Source organism: Meleagris gallopavo, chromosome 1, assembly GCF_905368555.1.
Source record: "Meleagris gallopavo chromosome 1, MGAL_WU_HG_1.1, whole genome shotgun sequence".
NCBI classification, from domain to species: domain Eukaryota; kingdom Metazoa; phylum Chordata; class Aves; order Galliformes; family Phasianidae; genus Meleagris; species Meleagris gallopavo.
Genome location: NC_139404.1, coordinates 178059002 through 178079602, shown reverse-complemented (window position 1 = coordinate 178079602; position 20601 = coordinate 178059002). Strand labels below are relative to the sequence as shown.

General features: G+C 41.4%; 2 protein-coding genes across 5 annotated transcripts in view; one reads left to right on the top strand and one right to left on the bottom strand.

The window, feature by feature from the left end:
- Positions 1-529: 529 nt before the first annotated feature.
- Positions 530-20415, bottom strand: NPAT (nuclear protein, coactivator of histone transcription). 3 transcript variants are annotated; one of them, XM_085216251.1, is made up of 18 exons: positions 20232-20415; positions 17148-17266; positions 16734-16794; positions 15474-15546; positions 14961-15001; positions 13673-13903; positions 13115-13199; positions 12706-12838; positions 12003-12094; positions 11832-11919; positions 10687-10783; positions 10085-10216; positions 7625-9316; positions 6378-6493; positions 6170-6278; positions 4274-4331; positions 2691-3846; positions 530-1808 (listed from the first exon to the last, which is right to left on the bottom strand). In XM_085216251.1, exons 1-18 carry the CDS (start codon positions 20266-20268, stop codon positions 1731-1733), a joined length of 4398 nt encoding a protein of 1465 aa, XP_085072377.1. In that variant the 5' UTR covers positions 20269-20415; the 3' UTR covers positions 530-1730. The 3 variants fall into 3 exon arrangements, with proteins under 3 accessions (XP_085072377.1, XP_085072379.1, XP_085072378.1); XM_085216253.1 differs by having other exon boundaries at positions 10091-10216; XM_085216252.1 differs by having other exon boundaries at positions 13115-13196.
- Positions 20395-20601, top strand: part of ATM (ATM serine/threonine kinase) — a 62298-nt gene continuing 62091 nt past the window's right edge. For both annotated transcript variants that reach the window (XM_085216250.1, XM_085216248.1), the window contains exon 1: positions 20395-20535. The gene's annotated coding sequence lies outside the window, so the exon portion shown is untranslated. The remainder of the gene's footprint in view (positions 20536-20601) is intronic.

The window sequence follows — 20601 nt, the reverse complement described above, 5'->3', positions numbered from 1 at the left end:
CATAAATAAGCACACTGATAATTCATGGCTTCAGCACTGCCACATTACGTGCACTGAAAGTGAAGGATGGAGGATATTGGCTGCCCTATGGAAGGGCAACACTCTGCCTTAAATAAGTGGCAAATAAATTATTTAAAAATATCACACATCAGTGTTCAGTACTACTAAGCAGGAAAGGCTGGCTTGTAGCAGACATCTTTTTGGTTTTCCTGCTCTGGCCTTTGGCAATTTCACCCAAGGAGGCTGTAGATGCCCCATCCCTGGAGGCGTTCAAGGCCAGGCTGGATGTGGCTCTGGGCAGCCTGGTGACCCTGCACATAGCAGGGCGGTTGAAACTCAATGATCATTGTGGTCCTTTTCAACCCAGGCCATTCTATGGTTCTATTCTATGAATTAATGCTATTAGAATCCAGTGTTTAATACTCAATTCTGTCTTCAAAAAATGACTGATCTATATACCACCAGAACACATCTATACAGCATCCACCAAATTGCTTGGCTGACAAACAAAACGTTAAACAAGACACACTTGTTATTAAAACAAAAATATTTATTCAAGCTGTAAATGCTATGCAGTATTTAGTTATTGGATGGGTTTAATATAAACATCTACTGCATAATATTGGTTCCTTAGGAATCCTTGTATACTATCTGAAACATTGCCCTGTTGCTGTACAGCTCTCTAACATGAAAACTTGCATTAAGACCTCAGTAACTTGAGAACAAAGGAGGACACCAGAAGAGAGCATTCTGCAGTATTAGAGCAAGGATTAGGGTGCTCCCATGCTAATGTTAATACATAAAATGCAGGTTGAGCTGCTCTTCTCCTGAAGAGTTTCTGTAACTACAGCAAGTCCTATGTTAAACAGAAAGATGAGGTGCAAATTTTACTGTGTCTCACTAAAGGATAAGTAATACTAACAAATGCTTTCCCAGCAGTACAAATGATGGATGAAAGAATTTACCTCTGCAGTAGAGCACTTGAAATCCTTGTCTGGCTGTGGCTACAGTTGAAGTATTCATACTGGAAGTAATTTTGCATTAAAGACATCCTGTGTAACAAACGCTGTAAACATGTGAGGCCTACACAAATTGAAATTCCTCTATCTCAATGCCTGGTTGGGAAAACCTTCAAGAGATTAGAAATGCTTTGGGTGGGTTTTGGGGTTTTTTTTTTTTCCCTTCTGTTTAGTTACTGGGTATTTCTGTTCATTCCCTCAAAGCCTTACAACACAGGTCTGATGGTTCCAGGAGAACAGACTTTGAGTCCAAACCAGTCAGAGCCAAAGGTGAAATTCCTGTGGGATTCAGCAAGGAAGGGAAGCTGGAGGTTAACCACCCAGGGCTCAGAACAGTGAACTACAAACGCCGCCTTCAAATGCACAACTGCTGTGCAAAGGGACGAAGCAGTTCCCGTGGGTAACAGAGAATGCAGCAGAGCACAGACAACGGGGTATAATGGGAAACATACAACTTCTTAACATTACATTTATACAAATTTACAACTTTGCAAATTAAATGGCTCTATAATTACGCAAGTGCTTTTTCAAAAATAAACATATACCAACTCAATATTTACACGTAGCAACCTGCTTCAGAAACAGCATGATTTTGCCATAAAGTGAAACTTCAGTGCACTGAAAGTGCAACTCACCCTTCAGAACTAATTTCTCATGCAAAACCTCAGCAATAACGATACCTAGCTCTATATTGTCACAGTTCACCTTCTTTCATTCATCATAATGCAAAGATAACAAGAATTTGTCCACATCCATTCCTGCTGGAAAAGAATTTGGGAGCTTCTTTTTCTGTAGGAGAAGAAATGAACACTTGTGTTAGATACTGAGAAGCTGGCAGAACCAAAGCAGTCTGGAAGCATTCCCTCTTCCCTCATCCTTCCATTTCCTTTGCAGAGATAACTCCACAAAGCTCAGTCAGAAATCAGATACCAAAGTGCATACAGTCTTCTTTATACCTGCAGCGTACAAAGTGCGTGCTTGGAGGCAGGAATTCAGTTAAGCAGCAGCTCCCCTACTTCCAACAGGCACACTTCCCAGCCCTGGGAAAACTGCAGGATGAGTTACTGATTGCTTTTCACTTAGAATATGTCAGGAGTATGTGAATGCCATGCTTAGTTGTAACAAAGTTATACTGTGCCTCCTTTTTGGTTGCTGACATACATCACCTTTTTGTGTCTCACTCACACCTTTGCTATTTGCTAAACTCTCAAGTCAAAGGCAAAGTTCTCTGCACTACAAAGTGGAAGAATATACCAAATGTAGGCTTGTAGTCCTAGTAGTAAATAAGGATGTAGGAGCAGTTTGGATTTTAGAAAGCTGTAGTCTAAATTGGCCTGATTTCTGAATTCAATCTAGGAATTTAAGTTAAAGTTAGAATTTACAAACTCATTCATTTTTTAAAGGAAATCATTTGATTTTAGGTATGACTGGACAGTCGATAGGAGTCAGTTGGACAAGATGATCTTGTAGGTCCTTTCCAACCTTGTGATTCTACGAGTATCTGAAGAGTTCACTCACCTTAAGAGAACTCTTAGTTCAGAACAGGCCCAAGAGGTAGTGTTAACTGACAAACATAAATAGGATGTCAGGGATTTGGACTAGTACCTCTGAACCATTACAAACAATATACATGTTTAATACATTCATGATTTCAATAGTGCCTGTACTTACCTTTATTTTCTTCTTTTTTGATGGTGTTGGAGAGCTTTGGAGTTCTTTCCTATTTGTGGAACGAGAATTCCTCTCACCCTCATTCAAGTCCTCCAGTTTCCTTTTCTTTACTGTGCTCCTTAAAGACCTGAACTGCTGGGTGTTGTCCTTCAGAGGAGTTGCAGTGCTAGTCCTCGCAATGGCAGCCCGGGATAGGATCATCAGTGTGTGGGCAGCCATACTGACGCTGTTCTCGCTGCCAGTTTCGCTAGCAGGGCTGCAGGCAGGCAGGTCTGGTGTGGCAGGAGGGACCATGATTCTAGGGGTTGCACTGTCCTCGTTGAAACGCCGGCAGGTTGGGGTTCGTACGCTATCTGTGGTGTCATCTGTATGCCTGTCTCCAACTCCAGATGGGGTACGGGGTACTGGCAATTCGCCGTTTTCAACTGTTTTACTACTGGGGCTGTGCCACTGAATGTCCTGCAACATTTCCACACACTGCTTGGTGAACGGACTTGACAGGCAAAGGCCCTGGTTGGAAACTTTAGCTGCTTCTCGCTTTGGCTCCTTTGAAGACAGAGAAACGGGTGGTGAAGATTTGCTGTTCCCATTTGACAGTGATCCTTGCTTCTTGTTCAGCTCTTGCACCGAAGCAACTGTCTTCTCACTCCACAAGCTAACACTCTGCTGGCCATTGGACAGTTTGGCAGTGTCCTGGTTCTTCTGTTTTTCATCACTATCTCTTCGCAGTTCATTTTCTTTATTTGCTGTGGCCTTGTGGAAAGGATCTGAGGGAAGCCCTGCCGTTACAACCTTCCGCTCGGGCTGTGGCTCCTTCACAGCTGTGCTTCTGTTGCCAGCAATTTCTGGCTTACAGAGAATTCTAGGCAACGTTTTATCTTTCTCTCGCTTTGCTGCCTGTGCTTTGGCAGAGGATGGTGCCGAATCAACAGCAAATGAAGAGTTTTCATTTCTTTCTTTTTGGGGCAAACTCTTAGCAGTCTGAGCTTGGGTGTTTCCACCTGCAGCAGGCAGGATATTATCAAAGCAAAGCACTCTCCTGTGACTTTCACCTTGTCTCGAATTTGAGCTTGTGCTCTCTGCTGGTGCAGCAGGCAAATTCTCCTCTGTTTTCCTTCCTACCTCTGCAGTGATAAGCTTGTCTGAATTTCCAGTCCTGAAAAAGAGGTGAAAATACTTCAGCAACACACTTGTTCTTACTGCATAATTTTAGCTCAGCTGTTAAAATGATAGTTAAAATTAAGAGAAAGCTGAATTATCAAAATGATATCATTTCATTTTGACCTCGTCAACTTGTTACAGCTCTCTTCAATCTACAAATAAATGTTATCAACACACAAAATACTGAGAATAGGGAATAGTGACTGCACAAAGTTCAGAGGCCAGAAGGGATGACAATAAGGTAAGAAACGGAGCCTGTACAAAGAAACAGTAGAGAGGCTGCCACTTTTCGACCTGGGAAAAGAGATGGGGGATCCTACTTATGCCATTGTTCAAAAAGCTGCCTTCCTCCTAGGCAGTGCTGTACGAAGAAATTCATGGCAGGAGAAGGCAAGCAGCTTTGAATGCCTGGTACTTCTTACCTTTGTGTTCGAGCATTTATATGGTTTGACGTTTCGGATACACTCGGTACTGGTTTTCCTAGAACAAGAGATAAAGCATTGGTAGACTACTACTGCTATTTGGAGTACATTATCTCACTATTTGTGCAATGACACTTTACCTGGTAGAGAATCAATAAAAATCTAGCAAGAAAGCACTGCAACTTTTTCATTACTTCAAAATATACAGATTAACAGATTAGCAAAGAGCATGACCAAGAAGCCTGCTATCTACACGTGGGTAGCAGATGTCTGGCAAGACAAAAACCAATAGAGCTGGACTTAGAAATGCACAGCCAAGATTTCCAAGTAGAAGGGAAGTAACTACAGGGAGCTCTCTTGGTCACCCATCAGAGAACCAGAATGCAGACTAAAAGCACCATCCTCAATTTCTTCTTAATTTGCAGCTTCATTCTATTTCACTTTTATGCCTAAGCCCACAGCTTTTTTTTAAAAAAGGTAGATTGGCTAATGCACAAGTTGTCATAGAACCACAGAAAGGCCTAGGTTGGAGGGGACTTTAAAGATCATCCAGTTCCAGACCTCTGCTATGGGCAGGGCTGTCCCCCACCACCTGAGGCCACCCAGAATCCCATCCAACCCGTCCTTGAGCTCTGCCAGGGATGGGGAACCCACAGCTTCTCTGGGCAGCTGTGCCTCATCATCCTATGAGTGAAAAACTTAATCCTAACATCTAACCTAAATTTCCTCTTTTAGTTTATCTCCTCTTTTAGTTTAAAGCCATTCCTCCTCATCCTGTCACTATCAGACAGTGTAAGAAGTAGGTCCCCCTCCTGCTTGTAAGCTCCCTTCAAGTACTGGAAGGCCACAATGAGTTCTCTCCAGAGCCTTCTCTTCTGCAAGCTGAACAAGCCCAGTTCCCCTAACCTGTCTTCATAGGAGAGGTGTTCTATCTTTGTGACCCTCCTCAGGACTCCCTCCAAGAGCTCCACATCCCTCCTGTACTGGGGCCCCAGGCACGGACAGACAGCTTCCTTTTATTCTTCCCAGGGCACTGATTCCTGCTTCCACTGCTTATACTTTATTTTTCCTTAGCCTGGCCACCAGGTCTTTACTCGGCCATGGTGATTTCCTTCCTCAACTATCTGATTTCTTATTCTAGGGGATGGAGAGCTCTTATGCTCTCAGAAAGGCATTCTTAAAGTGCTGCCAGCTCTGTTCTGCTCCATTTTCCCTAAGGACAGCTTCCCAGGGGATCTCACCCAACAATTCCTTAAACAGCTGAAGTTTGCTCTCCTGAAGTTCAGAGTCCTGACTCTACTCTGCCAGGCCCATGTTCCTCAAGATCACAAATTCATCCAGGGCACAGTTGCTGCAGCCCTGTCTCCTATCTTAACCTCTTTAACGATCTCTTCCACGTTACTGAGCGCCAGGCCCAGCAACACTTCACCTCCGGTGGGACTGTCCAATACCTGAACCAGACAGCTGCCTCTCCAGGAGTCTCCTGGACTGCTTGCAGCTTGCTGTTTTCCCAGCAGATATCAGAATGGTTGAAGTCACCCCCCATCCGGAAGAGAGCCTGTCCTTGTGACTAAATTTATTTTATATTTTTGATTTTAAATTCTTTACCCCCTCCTCAATACTAAGTAGAGGCTCTAACTCTGGTCTTTTTTGAATTTGCAATGGCTCAGTGAAATCAATACACAGAAGTGTGTAACTGAAACTGCAAGGAGAAAACAGCAGAGTGCTTTTTTAAAGAAAATATAAATATGCAACACCTCTATTAAATATTTTCCTATATATCTATACACACACACATAATCACAAAATTATTTATAAACATTTATTACTCAGAACTCGTATGTCTTTAGAACCTCCACTTGTATTCTGCCCTCCTCAAGAACGCAAAGTGAATACCTGCATTGGTCTTGCTTCTTGCTCCAGGAATCTTTTGTGATTTGGGTGGGATGGGAAGTTTTGGGACATTTCTGTTGCACACTGGATTAGCTACAGGCATATGCAAAACCTTAGAAGAATCAAAACATTCAGTTACAGTTTAGCAAAAGAAATCTTATCACTTGAGCTTTAATTTTGAAAAGAGACAAACTGTTCTGTGACAGGCTACCTGGCGGGCAGGCGCTGAGAAGGAATTCCCATTTTGTCCCACTACTGAGAGAGGAATCATTCCCACCATTCCTTGCAAAACAGGCTGCACTGGAGATGTGATTATAATGGCAGAACCTAAAAAACATATCAAAGTATTACAATTGTACAGAAAGAAAAATGAAAGGCTGCTCCAGAAGTAATGCCTCCTATTTTACGATGTTGGCCCACGATGTCAGAGGTGGATGATGGTAGTATTGCAGAGATTGAACCTTCCCACCAATATCCCATGGCATTTTGTTGCTGTGTGACAGTTGGCAGCAGAGGGGCAGTCTGACACAATAGCATCTGACATGGGAGCGCGTATGGATCAAAGGTTTGCCACTGAATTCCCGCACGTGGAAAAGATGTCACCAATGGAAATCCATCAACATCTGCTGAATGTTTACAGAGACCAACAGTGGCTGTGAGCACAGTGAAAAGTGGACCGTGTGGGCAGCAACTTTTTCCTAGCAACATCATGGTTCCATGGTGATAGCAGCAGTGAATCGCAGTTGATCGCATCTGCTGGAGCAGACTGTTACGAGTGTGACATGCAGCCTCTTGTTCATTGCTGGCAAAAGTGCAGAGCTAATGGCAGTGACTATGTTGAAAATAGTCCTTTGTAGCTGAAAATTTGCTCTACCAGATAGTGCTCTATCTGTTGTAGTTTCCATGGAAATAAATAGAGGCATTACATTCAGAGCGACCTACATACATGTGGAAGTGAAAATAAAAGCTTCAAGACAGAATTTCTTAGAATTATGCATAGCCAAACCTTTGGCAGGAAAATCTCTGCCTTTTTTGAAAATCTTCATGGTCCTTATTATACATTTCAACTAGAAAACAGGTGTCATTATTAGTTTTGATAGGCTCCTTTAATCAAATACTTTTCCTTTTTTTGAGAAATGGTTCAAAATTAAATGATGTAGTAAAATGTAGCTATCTTAAGTCTTGAACTTTGAATTAAAGGTGGAATTAAAGGCAGAAATACGGACATCAAGTAGTTCCTTTTGATGCTTAGTGGAAGTACCTACTGTTTGCATTCTATCGCACAGAATTACCACGCATAGCAGACAGGGACTCTCCACAGCTTTTATTTAATTTTAGCAGCAATTAACACGCTCACAAGTTCCTAGTTTCAGGGGGCAGGAAGAGCAACGCTTAAAAATTCAACTTACTTTTACAAAAGAATGAAACACAACATCATTTTTGAAATAGTGAAATTACCTTGTGGGAAGCTTGGGGAGATAGTCTGGTTTCCTGCAAATGTACTGCTGGATCTAGGAGGAGTCCGTAATTGCTGGACTGCTGGTGCTTGGGCAGCGAGAGGCATAGAGCTGCCAGGCAATACAACCACGTTGGAAGGAGTTACAGCCGTGCCTAAGGCAGCTGAATCAGTCACACAGGTGGCTATATACAGGTTGTTTGTACTGCCAAAAGCTGTGCTCGTTGCTGGCATCAACTGAATAAACCCTCCTTCCTTGGAAAGGTTACTTGTACTTGCAACTGAAAAAACAGTGCAGTCCTCATTCTGAGTGTTAACTGCAGTGACCACAGGATCCTTAGGTCTGAGCACAAGGAGATTCTGCTCTGCCAAAGCTGACTCTGCACTCTTCTCTGTGTCTTCTGAAGTCAGACACTTGGACAGGCCTGCAGTTTTGCTCGGGGATTTGGCTGGAGATGACAATATTATCGTTGGCAAATTTTCTCCCGTGATGCTGGAAACAGCATTATTTAACTCTGTGTCTGATGAAATAAACGGATCATCACTGATGATGATCTTCAGGGACATGATATTAGAAGGATCAACATCCATTGGTTGACTACTGGAAGATGCACCACTTGTGCTTTTGGCTTCGGTACTCGATTCATCTGTTGAGGAAGCAGTTTCTGGGAGAGGAGAGCGGCACATTTCAGTTGTAGTAAGATTATTTTCAGTGGATACTACAGAAATTCCTGTACACGCATCATCACCAGAAGAAAAATACATGTTATCAGTATCTGCTTTTGCAGAAGATGAAGTTTCTTGCATTTCCACTTGTGCTCCCTCTGAGTTCGATAGTCCTGAAGGGAGGTTAAAGTCTTTCTTAGGGTTATCGAGTGCATGCTGATCATCTGACTGTGTTTTTTTACAAGTACCAGCAGCTTCAAGCTGCAACTCTGTTTTGTCAAGATCCGACATATTCACTGTGGATTTTGCAGCACAGTCTGACTGCACACTCTGATCTTGCTGGTTAGTATGGTGGCTCAAGTTCTCCTGTGAAATATTAAGTAACGGAGCTGTATCACTCGTTACAGCCTGTTCTTTTCCTGAATCTGCTGATGGGCTAGCAATTGATGTATTATTTTTTCTCAGCAGGGCACTGTGGACAGGACTTCTATCAGGAGGACTTTTAGTGAGTGTTTTTTCAGGTACCGATGTGTGTGGTGAAAAGTGACATTTACTTGCAGGCTGTGTTCTGTTCTCACCAGCTCTACAACCGTCTTCCAACGAAACCAAAGGAATCTGCGGACTACCAGAATGAACATATTCCAAATTAGGACTAATTTGAGCACTATGACTTAGTGTATCTTTTTCAATTTCCATACATTTTTCACTTCCAGGTACTAGTGTGGACGAGTCTTTTTTACCATAAGTATCTTGACAGTGTTCACGACGTTCGCTATCAGAAATTTGCCTCTTGTTAGATTCAGTCAGAACAGGCACAGAGTCAAAAGCAATTTCCAGCTCACCAATATGTTCATGGGTAATGGTTTTAAGTACGTCAGCCTCCTTCCTTAGCCTACAATTCCCATTCAATTGGTCAGTGGTTGCATTTTTCTTTGCCATATCGTCATCATTAACGGGGTTCTTCAAGTTGCATGATGTTTCTTCCAACTGAAAACCCTTACAGGACAGCACTTCTCTAGAATTATCACCTGTAAAACAGAGACTAAATTGGTTCCACAATTATTACAAAGAATGATAATTTTACAGGGTCTTAGAGTTAACTAATCACTTCAGTGGAAAGCCATCCACATAAAATGAAGTAGGAATAACACTACTCATCCTTACTTTCAAGTTGCGTGGAGAGTACATGAAAAATACAGTTAGATTACACAGATTGGACAACCTGGTAATTCAGTCTGAGCATAAATAATAAGCATATGCATAAGAGGTCAGTGGCTCATAGAATATTTCGGGATAAATATATTGCTTGGCTTTTTTTCAATACCTGCTACTGACTGACAGTTGTTAAGAATGGGGCAGACAAACCTTTTGTCCAGAGTAAGGCTATTTTGGGGATCAATTAACCAACACATTACAGAACAGACAGAAAAGAGTAGTAAGGTTAGATGTAAAATATTATCTTTATGTGTTCTACAGTGAAAATTGCATAGAATATCTGTTCTGAATGAGAAAAGTTTTGCAGATATTCTGCTTTCATACAGGAGCTTAACAACAGTAATTGCAAAAATTTAATAGCCTGAAACTTTCTTACACACTAAGTGCATCCATATGACAATACAATCTAAACATCAGATGGCGTATTAGTACCAAAAATATTAAGGTTTTGAGATGTACAACTGAACTGTCTGGAAATACTTTCATCATGAAAAATGAACAGATTAGAAGGAATTTTAAAGGGAAAAAAAAAAACAACAGGTAACAAACAACAACAGACAACAAAACACAACCAAACCTACACTTACTAGTTTCTTCTGTTCCTAAAGAACTTTCAAGTGTTTCCAGGTTATCCGCATCTACCAGGATTGTATTTTCTACCCCACTCTGACCAGAAATACCAGCAGGCAAATTCTTGTTTACCTTGTTCTTCCCTATTTTCAAAATAGACCATGATGAATGATTAAATATATTATTTTAAATACAAATGTAATTCATGCATTTTAAATGAAGCATTTAGATTTCAAGTTCAAGAAACACTATCCTTAAACACATCAAAAACTCTGTACTCATTATAAATCCAGCAACAGTACAGAAACATATTTTATGCAAGGATATTCCTGATCAAATAGAAAAATAACACAAAAGAATTGAAAAACGGACACGAACCATCATCCCTTATATCAGAAAAGTCTAAAGTTTCAGCCAAATGAATCCTCTGTACTTCACAGTCATGTTTACCAGAATCCAACTCCAACTCACAGGACACAGATGCCATACAGACTATTTCTCATACAAAGAAGTCTGCTGAGCTAGCTTTGCTTCCTCAAGGAACATTTGAAAAAAAATATCATAATTCTTGATGTTTTATAACAATGGTACAATTTGGAATAATATACCCTACCATAATCAAACAAGTCAAAGAGCGCTTGAAAAGCTGGATCTGATTCTGTCTGCTCCAGAATGTCCTGTATAGCCTCTTCCGACATATGAATTTCACCCTATGACAAGACATGCACAGCTGTTAGAGAATCGTTTTCACAGCTCAAAGAAAAATGGGTAAGAATCGTTTCCATCTTATTTTCACTTCTGTTACTTCTGTTCATCACATAAACATGAAGACAAACATAGGAAATGTTTCTGCCATGCATTTTGTGTCTGTAAAAATATTAACAACTGAAGAAATAAAGCCCTGAAAAATCCCAACATTTCTGTCTCACATTACAGCCTTCACATGCATGTTGGGATACTCTCTAAATAATGACAAGCATTTGTTAAGAAAGACTGAATTTCAGGGTACAGTGGAAGCTCATATAGACCGTGTGAATACTGTAAGCCTGCACTAGCCAACCACAGGCAAAAAATCCCCAAACGAACTTTGATTTCCTGTTTTTGCATACATCTGTAAGACAACACTATGCAAAAGACAGTTTCCTTTAATCTACTCATTCTGTTCTACAACATGACTACTTTCCTGTGGCAGGCAGCTGGGAGGCACAGCTGCATAGGACACTGATCTAAGGTTCCTGCTCCAGGCTGACTTCTTTGGTAGCAGCCTGATGAAGAAGATGAGTGGGGCATTCAGTGCCTTTTCAAGAATTCAAACACAAAATACACGGCAGGTCATCTGCCATGACCTCCAGGAGATCTTCTAAGTTCTCTATAACTCTCTGATATGCCAGAAGTGGTCCCACTTCCCTGCCTTGCAATCCTGCTGCGTGCTTCCACTGCCCTGCACAGTGAAGAATGAATTCAGAGTGTTAAACTGGCTAACTCCAGCAGAAGACCAGTAGCCTGTTGGTTCAGACCTTGAACCAGCTCACCAACTAAATAAGAGATGATGATTATAAAGGGAAGTTGTGGGACTGTCCCTTGAGCAGAAGTTATCCATTAGATGGGCTTAGCAGTCTTTCATAGAGAGGGGAAGGAGAAAGAGGAGAGGAAGACAACGCCAGATTAAAGGTAGGCACAGGTTCAGCAAAGTCTCCATTACTGATCATTCTGATGTAGCTGATCTTCAAAAATGTAAAAAGGGCAAACCAGACCCACCTGAAGTCCAAGGATTTCATCAATTGAAGTCTCTTGTTCTGTTGGGCCACTTTCTGCCTGTTTAGGTGCCTGAGTGACACTGCCATCACTGGAACAGAACAGTTATTAGTTCAGAACTCAAAAATAAAACAAAGAAGCATGCAGATGAAATGTAGAGGTTCCTTCTATTACCTGCCCAGGATTTTATTAATGTTCTCAGCTAGCTTTTCCTGAAGAGATTTGTTGCTCAGGATCTTTTCTCTGGCATTTTCAATAATCAATTGCTAGAAAGTAGAGTTTTAAAGCAGTCAGCTTTTTATTTTTTATTATCACCAAAACAGAAGCATAAATTTCCAACTTGCTTGTAAAATCAAACAATCAATTCAATACACAAAACACTCTCTGAGACAACAGACACCGATGGCAAGCTCTACTTAACTACTTCTTGTGTCACTGTTACAAAGTCCTCCTCCTTCTGAATAAGCTGACTTACCTCTGATGCAGCATCTTTACTGTCCATCAGGACAGGGCATCTATGACTGCACAACATCTCTACGAAAAGCATCACAAGCATCACTCTCTCTGCTCTCCTGAAGTACAGCAAGGCTTACTGTGCTTTCTGGTTTTCCTTTGCTAAAAAATAACAGTATTCTAACAGCTCATATGTGTCTTAGCAAAGTCAATAGATCAAGGAAAAAAAAAACAACACCAAAACTCTGCCTAAACATGCTATACTCACAAGCTCAATACAAAGAGCAAGTTCAAATATAAAACAATACATTTAGCTTCTGAAGTTAATTTCTGTAATTCCTACAACAAACAACACAAAAATGTAGTTCTCTTTAGTCTGAAGTTGGTTCTTAAATGTAAATACCTTCCATAATCATATACTCACTGGGAAGTTACCATCTATAAACTCTTCAAGTGGCTCACTTTCTTTTTCTATTATTACTTCATCAGGATCCTGAGAACTTCTACTTCCTGCAGGAGGTCCAGATGTTGCCACACTTTTCCTCTTTTGAGATTCACTGAAACATTCCAGGCAATTTGTTATGTTTACTAAATCAAATACTTTTGTTCCTTCTTAGCAAATGAAAGATTGTAATCAACATAAAATTAACCACATATTGGAAATACAACAAAATCTCTCTTCACTATCTCTTATGCATACATTGTGTCTGAGTTCATAAAAGTTAGAAATATACACACACAGTGGATAAACAGCACAGTGGCAAACTGCATTTCACTTATGCTAAGGATTACAGCACTGGAAAATCTCTACACAATCTAAAAGAAGCAGTTACCTTTTTCTCCTTCCTGGAGAAAGCAAGTTTGAGTGAAGCTTTCGTTCTTGTGATGCTGGAACTTGAATGTGTATGAAATCTCCTGCTTTATAAAGGCAGAAAAAGACAACAACATAAATATTTTTTCCATTGACATTCTTAAGGCAGTATAGAAATCTTCACATTATTTATCACATTCCAATCAACTCCATGGAATTCATCAAAAACAGTTTGGTATTATCATGAGAATGAGAAGCACGCCTTCTAAATATACTGAGAAAAACTTTATTTTCTCTGCTACAAGTGCCTTGGGAGAGTGTGATTACAGATAATCAAATAATGACAAATTGATGCACTTCTGATCTCTGAACCCATGTTAGCACGCAAGTTTGCAGGAGCCATTTCTCTTTTGGCACTCCATTTATTTTAATCACTTCAATTGTTATGGAGAGCTTGAAATTCTCTAAAACTTTTTCAGTAGCAGATGATTAGCCCCAATTCTAGAAGAATATTCACCTATATCCAGACTTTCCACAGACATAAATGTTTTAAAGAAAAAAAACCAAAAGTGTCACTTACTGCCAATCTTGTTTTCCTGGGCTTGTGGCTGGTGAACAAACAATGTGTTCAGTCTTGCCTGTGATATACTCTGATTTATTGCTGGTTTGTGGATAACTTGAGGAGATACAGTAGAAGAGAGATACTGTGGTCCTGGCTGAGGGGCTACAGATAGCAGTCCTGAATTTGGAGGAGCTGATTGCTGAAGCATTCTCTGTCGTTTCATTTCTACAATTCCACTTCTTGTACGTGCTAGAGATAATAAAGAAAGAAAATATATGATAAACGATCTTAAAAAGGATACTGACTTCCAAGAAACAGTCTTTGAATATAGTAATTTTAGACCTAATTACAGATGTTTCATTGGAACTTTTCTGTGCTTTAGTTTATGAAACTCAACAAGCATCACTCATCTTTGTCTTCTGCATTACAGGTTTGAACCAAAAGGACTCAAGTACAGACAACCTACATTGACATTGTAACCATGCTCATACCACTGCTTAAACATTTAGGGGAACAAATCATACCAAATGACATTTCACTACACAAAATGTAACTCTTAGTTGACCTTAGCTGGAATAGCTAAGACAAGGCTATTTGTTGTATTTCTTTATCATACCAAACCTGGCAAATTCAAACAACAGAATGCCATCCAACCCAGTGAGTCTCAGATCCAAAAATAATTATTATTTATATTTCATGTTCCCTTTTCTCATACAGGTTACTCAATAGTGCTACAAAGTAAAAAATGTATTTTCAAGTTAAATAACTTTGCCCTTAGAAGTTCTCTCAGCAGTTTTTGCAATAGAAGAAACAGTTCTCGACAGAACAAGTGTCTTTTTTGTTAGAAATATATTTTGCTTTGATATATGTTCACATGAAAATAATCTTTCTAACTGTCATTCATTGGAAACACATCGTAATAAGACTGGTTACATTTTCAGTTCCTCTGTGAACCACAAATTAAGTCAACAGCTTCAGGATTCAAGCAGCAGTTTTTAGACATTTGAACAGCATTAAAGGAAAAAAAAGATTTCAGCAGATAAGAAAATGCTACACTGACATTTTGAATCACCTGCAAAAGGCTCAGCTTTTCTTTTTGGTCTCCTGACCATCACAGTAATCCACAGGCCATGCTGAAGACAGCGGTCACATGCTAAAAACTACTGCAGTAGAGATATAGCAATATTTTAAGAATAAGGCTGAGTTACTGCTTGCTGCAGCATTCCCTTGTTTTTTTTTTTTTTTTACCAAATCATCATTAGAACATAAAGCCAACTGATCCCACATGAATGGTTCAGATACTTACTCCTCTGATTAGCAGAAAACCCCGTGGAGCCCTGCATGCTCCTAGAAAATAAAGCAGGATATGTAAATGAATGGAGCATACTGGAAGCATTCAACTATGCATCATGATGGCATCATACAGTTAACATCAGTCTGCTCACAGTCAAGCATTTCTTCAGTAAGCTTCTATCTACTGATTTTTATTTTTACACTTCTAAACAATGGCCACAGATTCTTCAAATGAAGAATGTGTTAGGTTTTTGATCAAGTAACCACAATGGTTTCGGATTCTATATGACTCATAATGTATTCCCTTATGACTGGAAGGCCACATATAAAACCATAACAGCAGATAAGGAGGGTGTTATCTTGAAATGTCTGCATAACTACCAGCTCTTCCATACCTCTCTCTTTCATCATCTTTCAGAGGCAATAGATAGCAAAGCCATTCTCATACAATGATAAGGAGAGCTGAGCAACGTAGGGTCTCAATCTTACGGCACAATTTACTTTTTCGATTGCAAAACTGCATTACCTTATCTGAGAAAGTGTGTAGTCTAATTTTTTCCACAGAGATGACATCATCGCTGGAACTTCGTTTGTTGTTTCTAAAGCAAGCCATAACAAAATAAGAAACACATTTAAAATGCCTACGACAGGGAACACGTAGAGAAAAATTAAAATCACTGTCAAACTAATTATGATGGGATGATTCAAGCACCATTTAACCGTAGTTATCTATTTGTCTTCTCAGTATTCTGCTAATTAGAGAGCCCCAACTCCTAATTTAAAGAACTTGATTTGATAGAATATACACTCGTCATGGAAGCAGTTCTCAGTTTTTTTTTAGAAGCCTAAATGAAACTGAGGGGAAGATGTTCAAGATGGTATTTCTCAATGGAACCTGCATATGGTTTTGGTACCTGGGCAAACACACGCTGACCTAAACTAACTTCCTCAGTTCTGAAAGTGGGATTTATGTTCCCAAGCCACTTGGATGATTTTGAAGATTGTAACATGGCATATGGCCCTTTGTAAGTCAGGCTTTATTTTGTGGCAGAAACAAGTAAAACCATTTGCTACTCGAAGTACAGAACATTCAAGTATAAATGAAAGGAAGCAAGCAGATTCATTCATACTATTTTCAAGGTGCCAAGGTAAAACTGCTATGAAGGAAGTATATTTCTGCCTGAGCTGCCACTCCTATTAAACATAGCATGAAAAGACCAATATTTAAAAAGTAATCCAACCCTGACGTTTCTTAAATTACAAGTCTTGAATCTAAACACTACTACAGCCTATCATGCAACATGTATAAAAAGTGTTAAGACTAGGCAACATGCAGAAGCTCAGTAACTGCTTTTAAACTTTGAACAAGAAAAGCTCTAACTCTCCTTCTACTATTCATATAAAATATTAATTTATTCAGACTTATTTTAATCAGTTCTAAAAACCAGACAAGAAACATTTCATACCAGAGGATTCTTCTTGGCTTTTATCTCACAGGAAACAGCACAACTTAAAATACACAACCCTACACATTCTGCACACTTTACTGTATGTTTGTGCTTCACTCAAACATGAAGTCAGAATACCTAGTATGGAAACTCCAAAGACAATTTGCTCACAAAACAGTGTTCTAATTCATAGCTGCCTACATAATGGAGAAATCTTACAGCACAGACAGAAAGTTGCACTAAATCCAAATACAGGTGGAGAAATTTCCTCTCCCTCAAGGAAGTTCACAACAGAGAAATAAGAAAAATTTTAAAAGAGTTTTGTTCTGAAGCTTTACCTTTTGTTTTCATGGCTACATATTCATTAAGAATAGTTGTCAAGTTTTTTCCACACAGGGACTGGAAAAAAAAAAAAAGAAAAACACACTGATTTTAGAATCTTCTCTAATAACTTACTCTTCATCTGCTGTATCACATCACATTTAAGCAGCTCTTCAGAAGACTAACACTGCTGACCCTCAGCTGCTGGTGCTGAGCCATCTCAAACCACGCACAGTGCAACCGATGTCACAAAATGCAACAACAAACACAGAATTTGAAGTGAACGATCTGCAGTCAGACCTGCACATCCTCAACTCATCTTCACATCATTTTAAACAGCATTTCAGAAGCAATCATTACCCTGAAAAACCTTAATTTTCTTTACCATTGGTAGAACACAATTTACCTTACTGTTCAGAAAACCAACTCACCAGCAAGCAGGCTGGAATGAACCCATCCTCTGTACAGTGCTCTGCATATTCCTTCAAATCAGAGCTTTCTAAAATAAATTCACGGCAGGTAGCTAGAAGCTTTTCCTGTTGTAAATACCCTGCAACAAATGAGATAAAACCATTATATTTCTACATTTCTTCTCCCGAGTGGACATCAAAGCATTAACACAAACAGCTGTGTACAGCGCTGAGCCTCTTGCTGAGGATTTCTATGCTGGATGAGGATGTAGAGTTAGTTTAAAAGAACATACATCTTGCAAAATATTCCTTTAAAACCAGAAAGGACCAAACATGGCTGATACTCCACTGTGGTTACAAACAACTCAAGGCTGGAAGGGGGCACTACTGACAACTTCCGATCCTTGGCTCAAGAGACCAACACATGAAACTCACACGGACTGAACAGCATAGTCTGATAGTTAAAAGGACTTCTAGAGGAATTCCCCATTAAAAGGAATACTGTGCAATAGTAACTCTGCACACATCCTGTTCTAAAACAGGTAGAAAACAGTGCAATTGATAGAACGGTGTTTCTAACTTTTTTCCACAAATACGTTGTACAAAAGTTAACAAAATAAAAACATTCTCCTCACTCGATTCCTGTGATTTTCATTTGGAACAGATGCATGAGGTGCCATCTGCACACCCCATACACCCCAGGACTTGACAGTTACCATAATAGGACGCACGCTGAAAAAAATCTACTTTTCCAAAATTACAACCCTCAGTAAATACAGTCTGCTTTCATCAAGCTTCTCAAGTCCTGCTTTAACACACAACTGCTATAACACTAAAAGATAAAAAGAGCTCAATCTGAATGAAGGAGCTGAGAACAAAGAGCCACAAAGGAAAACGCCTTTCCTTTCCTGTCTGTAACAGAACTGAACATGAAATATTTTCAAGAGGCATTAAAATACAAACCTAATTATACAATGAAGGTTATATATACAACAGCATGCGGATTTACATAGAGCCTGCAAATGGACTGCATAGGTCAATGATGCCTATAGAAAAATGCTGACTTGAAATCTGCATGAAGACAACATCTTCTAGCAGATCCAAACATATCCGGATAGGGCACCACATTCCAGACACAAAAAGCCCACACTCTGGTTTCCAAACAATAAGCACATCTTGAAGTCTGGGAATAACAACCGTGGGTGCAATCATGATGCAGGAGCTGGCTTACCTGACAAGTAGTCGTGGTGGTACTGTGAAAATGAAAGGGCCACTCAGTTTCATTCTTCACCCACATTTTGCTAGAAAACACTCAAATCATTAACTTGCTAAAAGCTATAAGTGTGTTTTGGGAAAATATAATTATATGATGGTCTTATTCCCATCCACTGTTGGCCAGGATTGAGGGCAAGGTATTAGTCAGATAGGGCTTGGATCTGTGCTGGTATGGCTGTTCTTCTCATCCAAATCATGTAGACACATAAAAAGCTGCAATGTTTCTTGAATCTACTACTACATCACCACATGGGATGACTGAATGCTTGCAAGCCTGCAAAGTAAGGCCTTCCAACCTTCAGAAATGGCTGAATCAATATTCTCCAGGTAATGGAACTTACCTGCTCATGCATGTATTTAATAATTACGTAATATTACACAAACTTCAACACTGCCAAAACTAAACTAAAGCAAAAAATGTTGAGTTCCTTCTGAACTAAGACTGATTCCTTGTTTTGCTCTACTTAAGAAATGTAAAAAACTTAACTCATAGTATCAATTGACACTCACGTTCTTTACAAAAATATACATTTTGTTACAAATTTTCCTCTGGGTGAGCTTATCTTACATGTTAGCCTTGTTTATCAACTCAACCACCACCAACCCTCGCATCAACAGAAAGCCAGAGAAAACAAATCCTCAGCTGGAAGCACTGCACTGTCAGCCTGTTTACCAGCTCACAGCTCAGCAACGCCTCATGGAGGAGGAATCCCTAATGGGGAGCAGAGCTCACTACAGGGAACACCCGCTCTACACCTTGAGCTGCTCAGCTCAGTGCACACGATGCATGCACTGTGCCCCAGCCAACACGAGCTGGGATGGACCATCCCTTGTATATGGGATGTAGCCAAGATTTTCTATTGAGAATGAGAGCCTGACAGATAAGCTGTCAGCCCAGGAACGTGTAACTCAACCAACTTGCTACAGCAAAGCTCAGGGAGAAATCTTCATCTTCATCTTCCTTGGGTCATTTCAAATCTCCTTTCAAAATGCATGGAGTTTCCTGAAACCTTCTGTTGCATTGCTGGAATAGATACAACCCATCCTCAGTTCTCAAGATAGCAGCAATACACATTTTAGGTGGAATTTAAAGTAAACTGTTCTGGAGGAACACTGAAGACGCAGCTTTAATGGCTCTGGGTCAGGAGAACGATGGACAACTGAAGGAAAATCCAAAGTAAAGTGCCAGAAAACCTCACTGACTTGCTCACTGCTCACCTGCTCTGTAGTATCACAGAACGTGTTGGGTTGGAAGGGACCTTCAAGCCCACCCAGCCCCAACCCCTGCCACGCACAGGGCTGCCCCACTCTGAGGCTGCCCACAGCCCCATCCAACCTGACCTTGAGCACCTCAGGGATGAGGCGCACGCAGCTCTCTGGGCAGCTGTGCTGATGCCCCACTGCCCTCAAACAAAACGCGGCTCCCACCTCGCTTGCTCTTATCTTTGGCATTAACCCAACGACGCGGTCATTTAAACAGTTCGCTCTGCCGCCTCAGTCCTGAAAACACCCTTTGCACAGAGGCTGAGCTCTTAGACCGGCCTCGCAGGTGGCACACACGGGGAGGGGAAGGGAGAGCAGCAGAACCTTCACCCTCACCCACCGCCATCAGGTATTTCGGGTCGGTTCTGACGCCCTACCGCCCCGTTCGTTAGCTGCCTGCCCGCCCAAAGCCGCTCCGCCCGCCCCCGGCTCGGCCACCCGCGGCCCTCGGGCAGCGCAGTGACAGCCCCAGGCGGGCCGGGAGCGCCGTGGAAGCGGCCGAGGACGCGGGGTACGGCCCCGGGCTCCGCATTCGAGCTCTCCCTCCCGCCGTCCTCCCTCACTCACCCAACACCAACCGGGCCACGTCGGACGGCAGCAGCATAGCGGCGAGGCGGGTGGGGGCCGGGCAGACGGGCGACGGGCACGACTCCCCGAGGGGCAGCGCGACCGCCCCGCCACCGAGGGGAAGGCGCGGAAACTCTGCCAAGCGGCGCCGCGCCCGGCCCCTTCCGCCGGAACCCGCCGCGACCCGAGTATCCGCTTCCAGGTCCGCCCGCACGCCCCGCACGCCGCTCCCGGCAGCGTGCGGCGGAACCCAGGGCCGACGTTGAGCGCGAGGCGCCCCCCGGCCCTCAGTCCCCGCCCCGAGGTGAGGGGCCCGCACGGGGGGAGGCGCGGAAGGGCGGCGGGCCGCGCGCGTGGTGTGGGGCTTGGT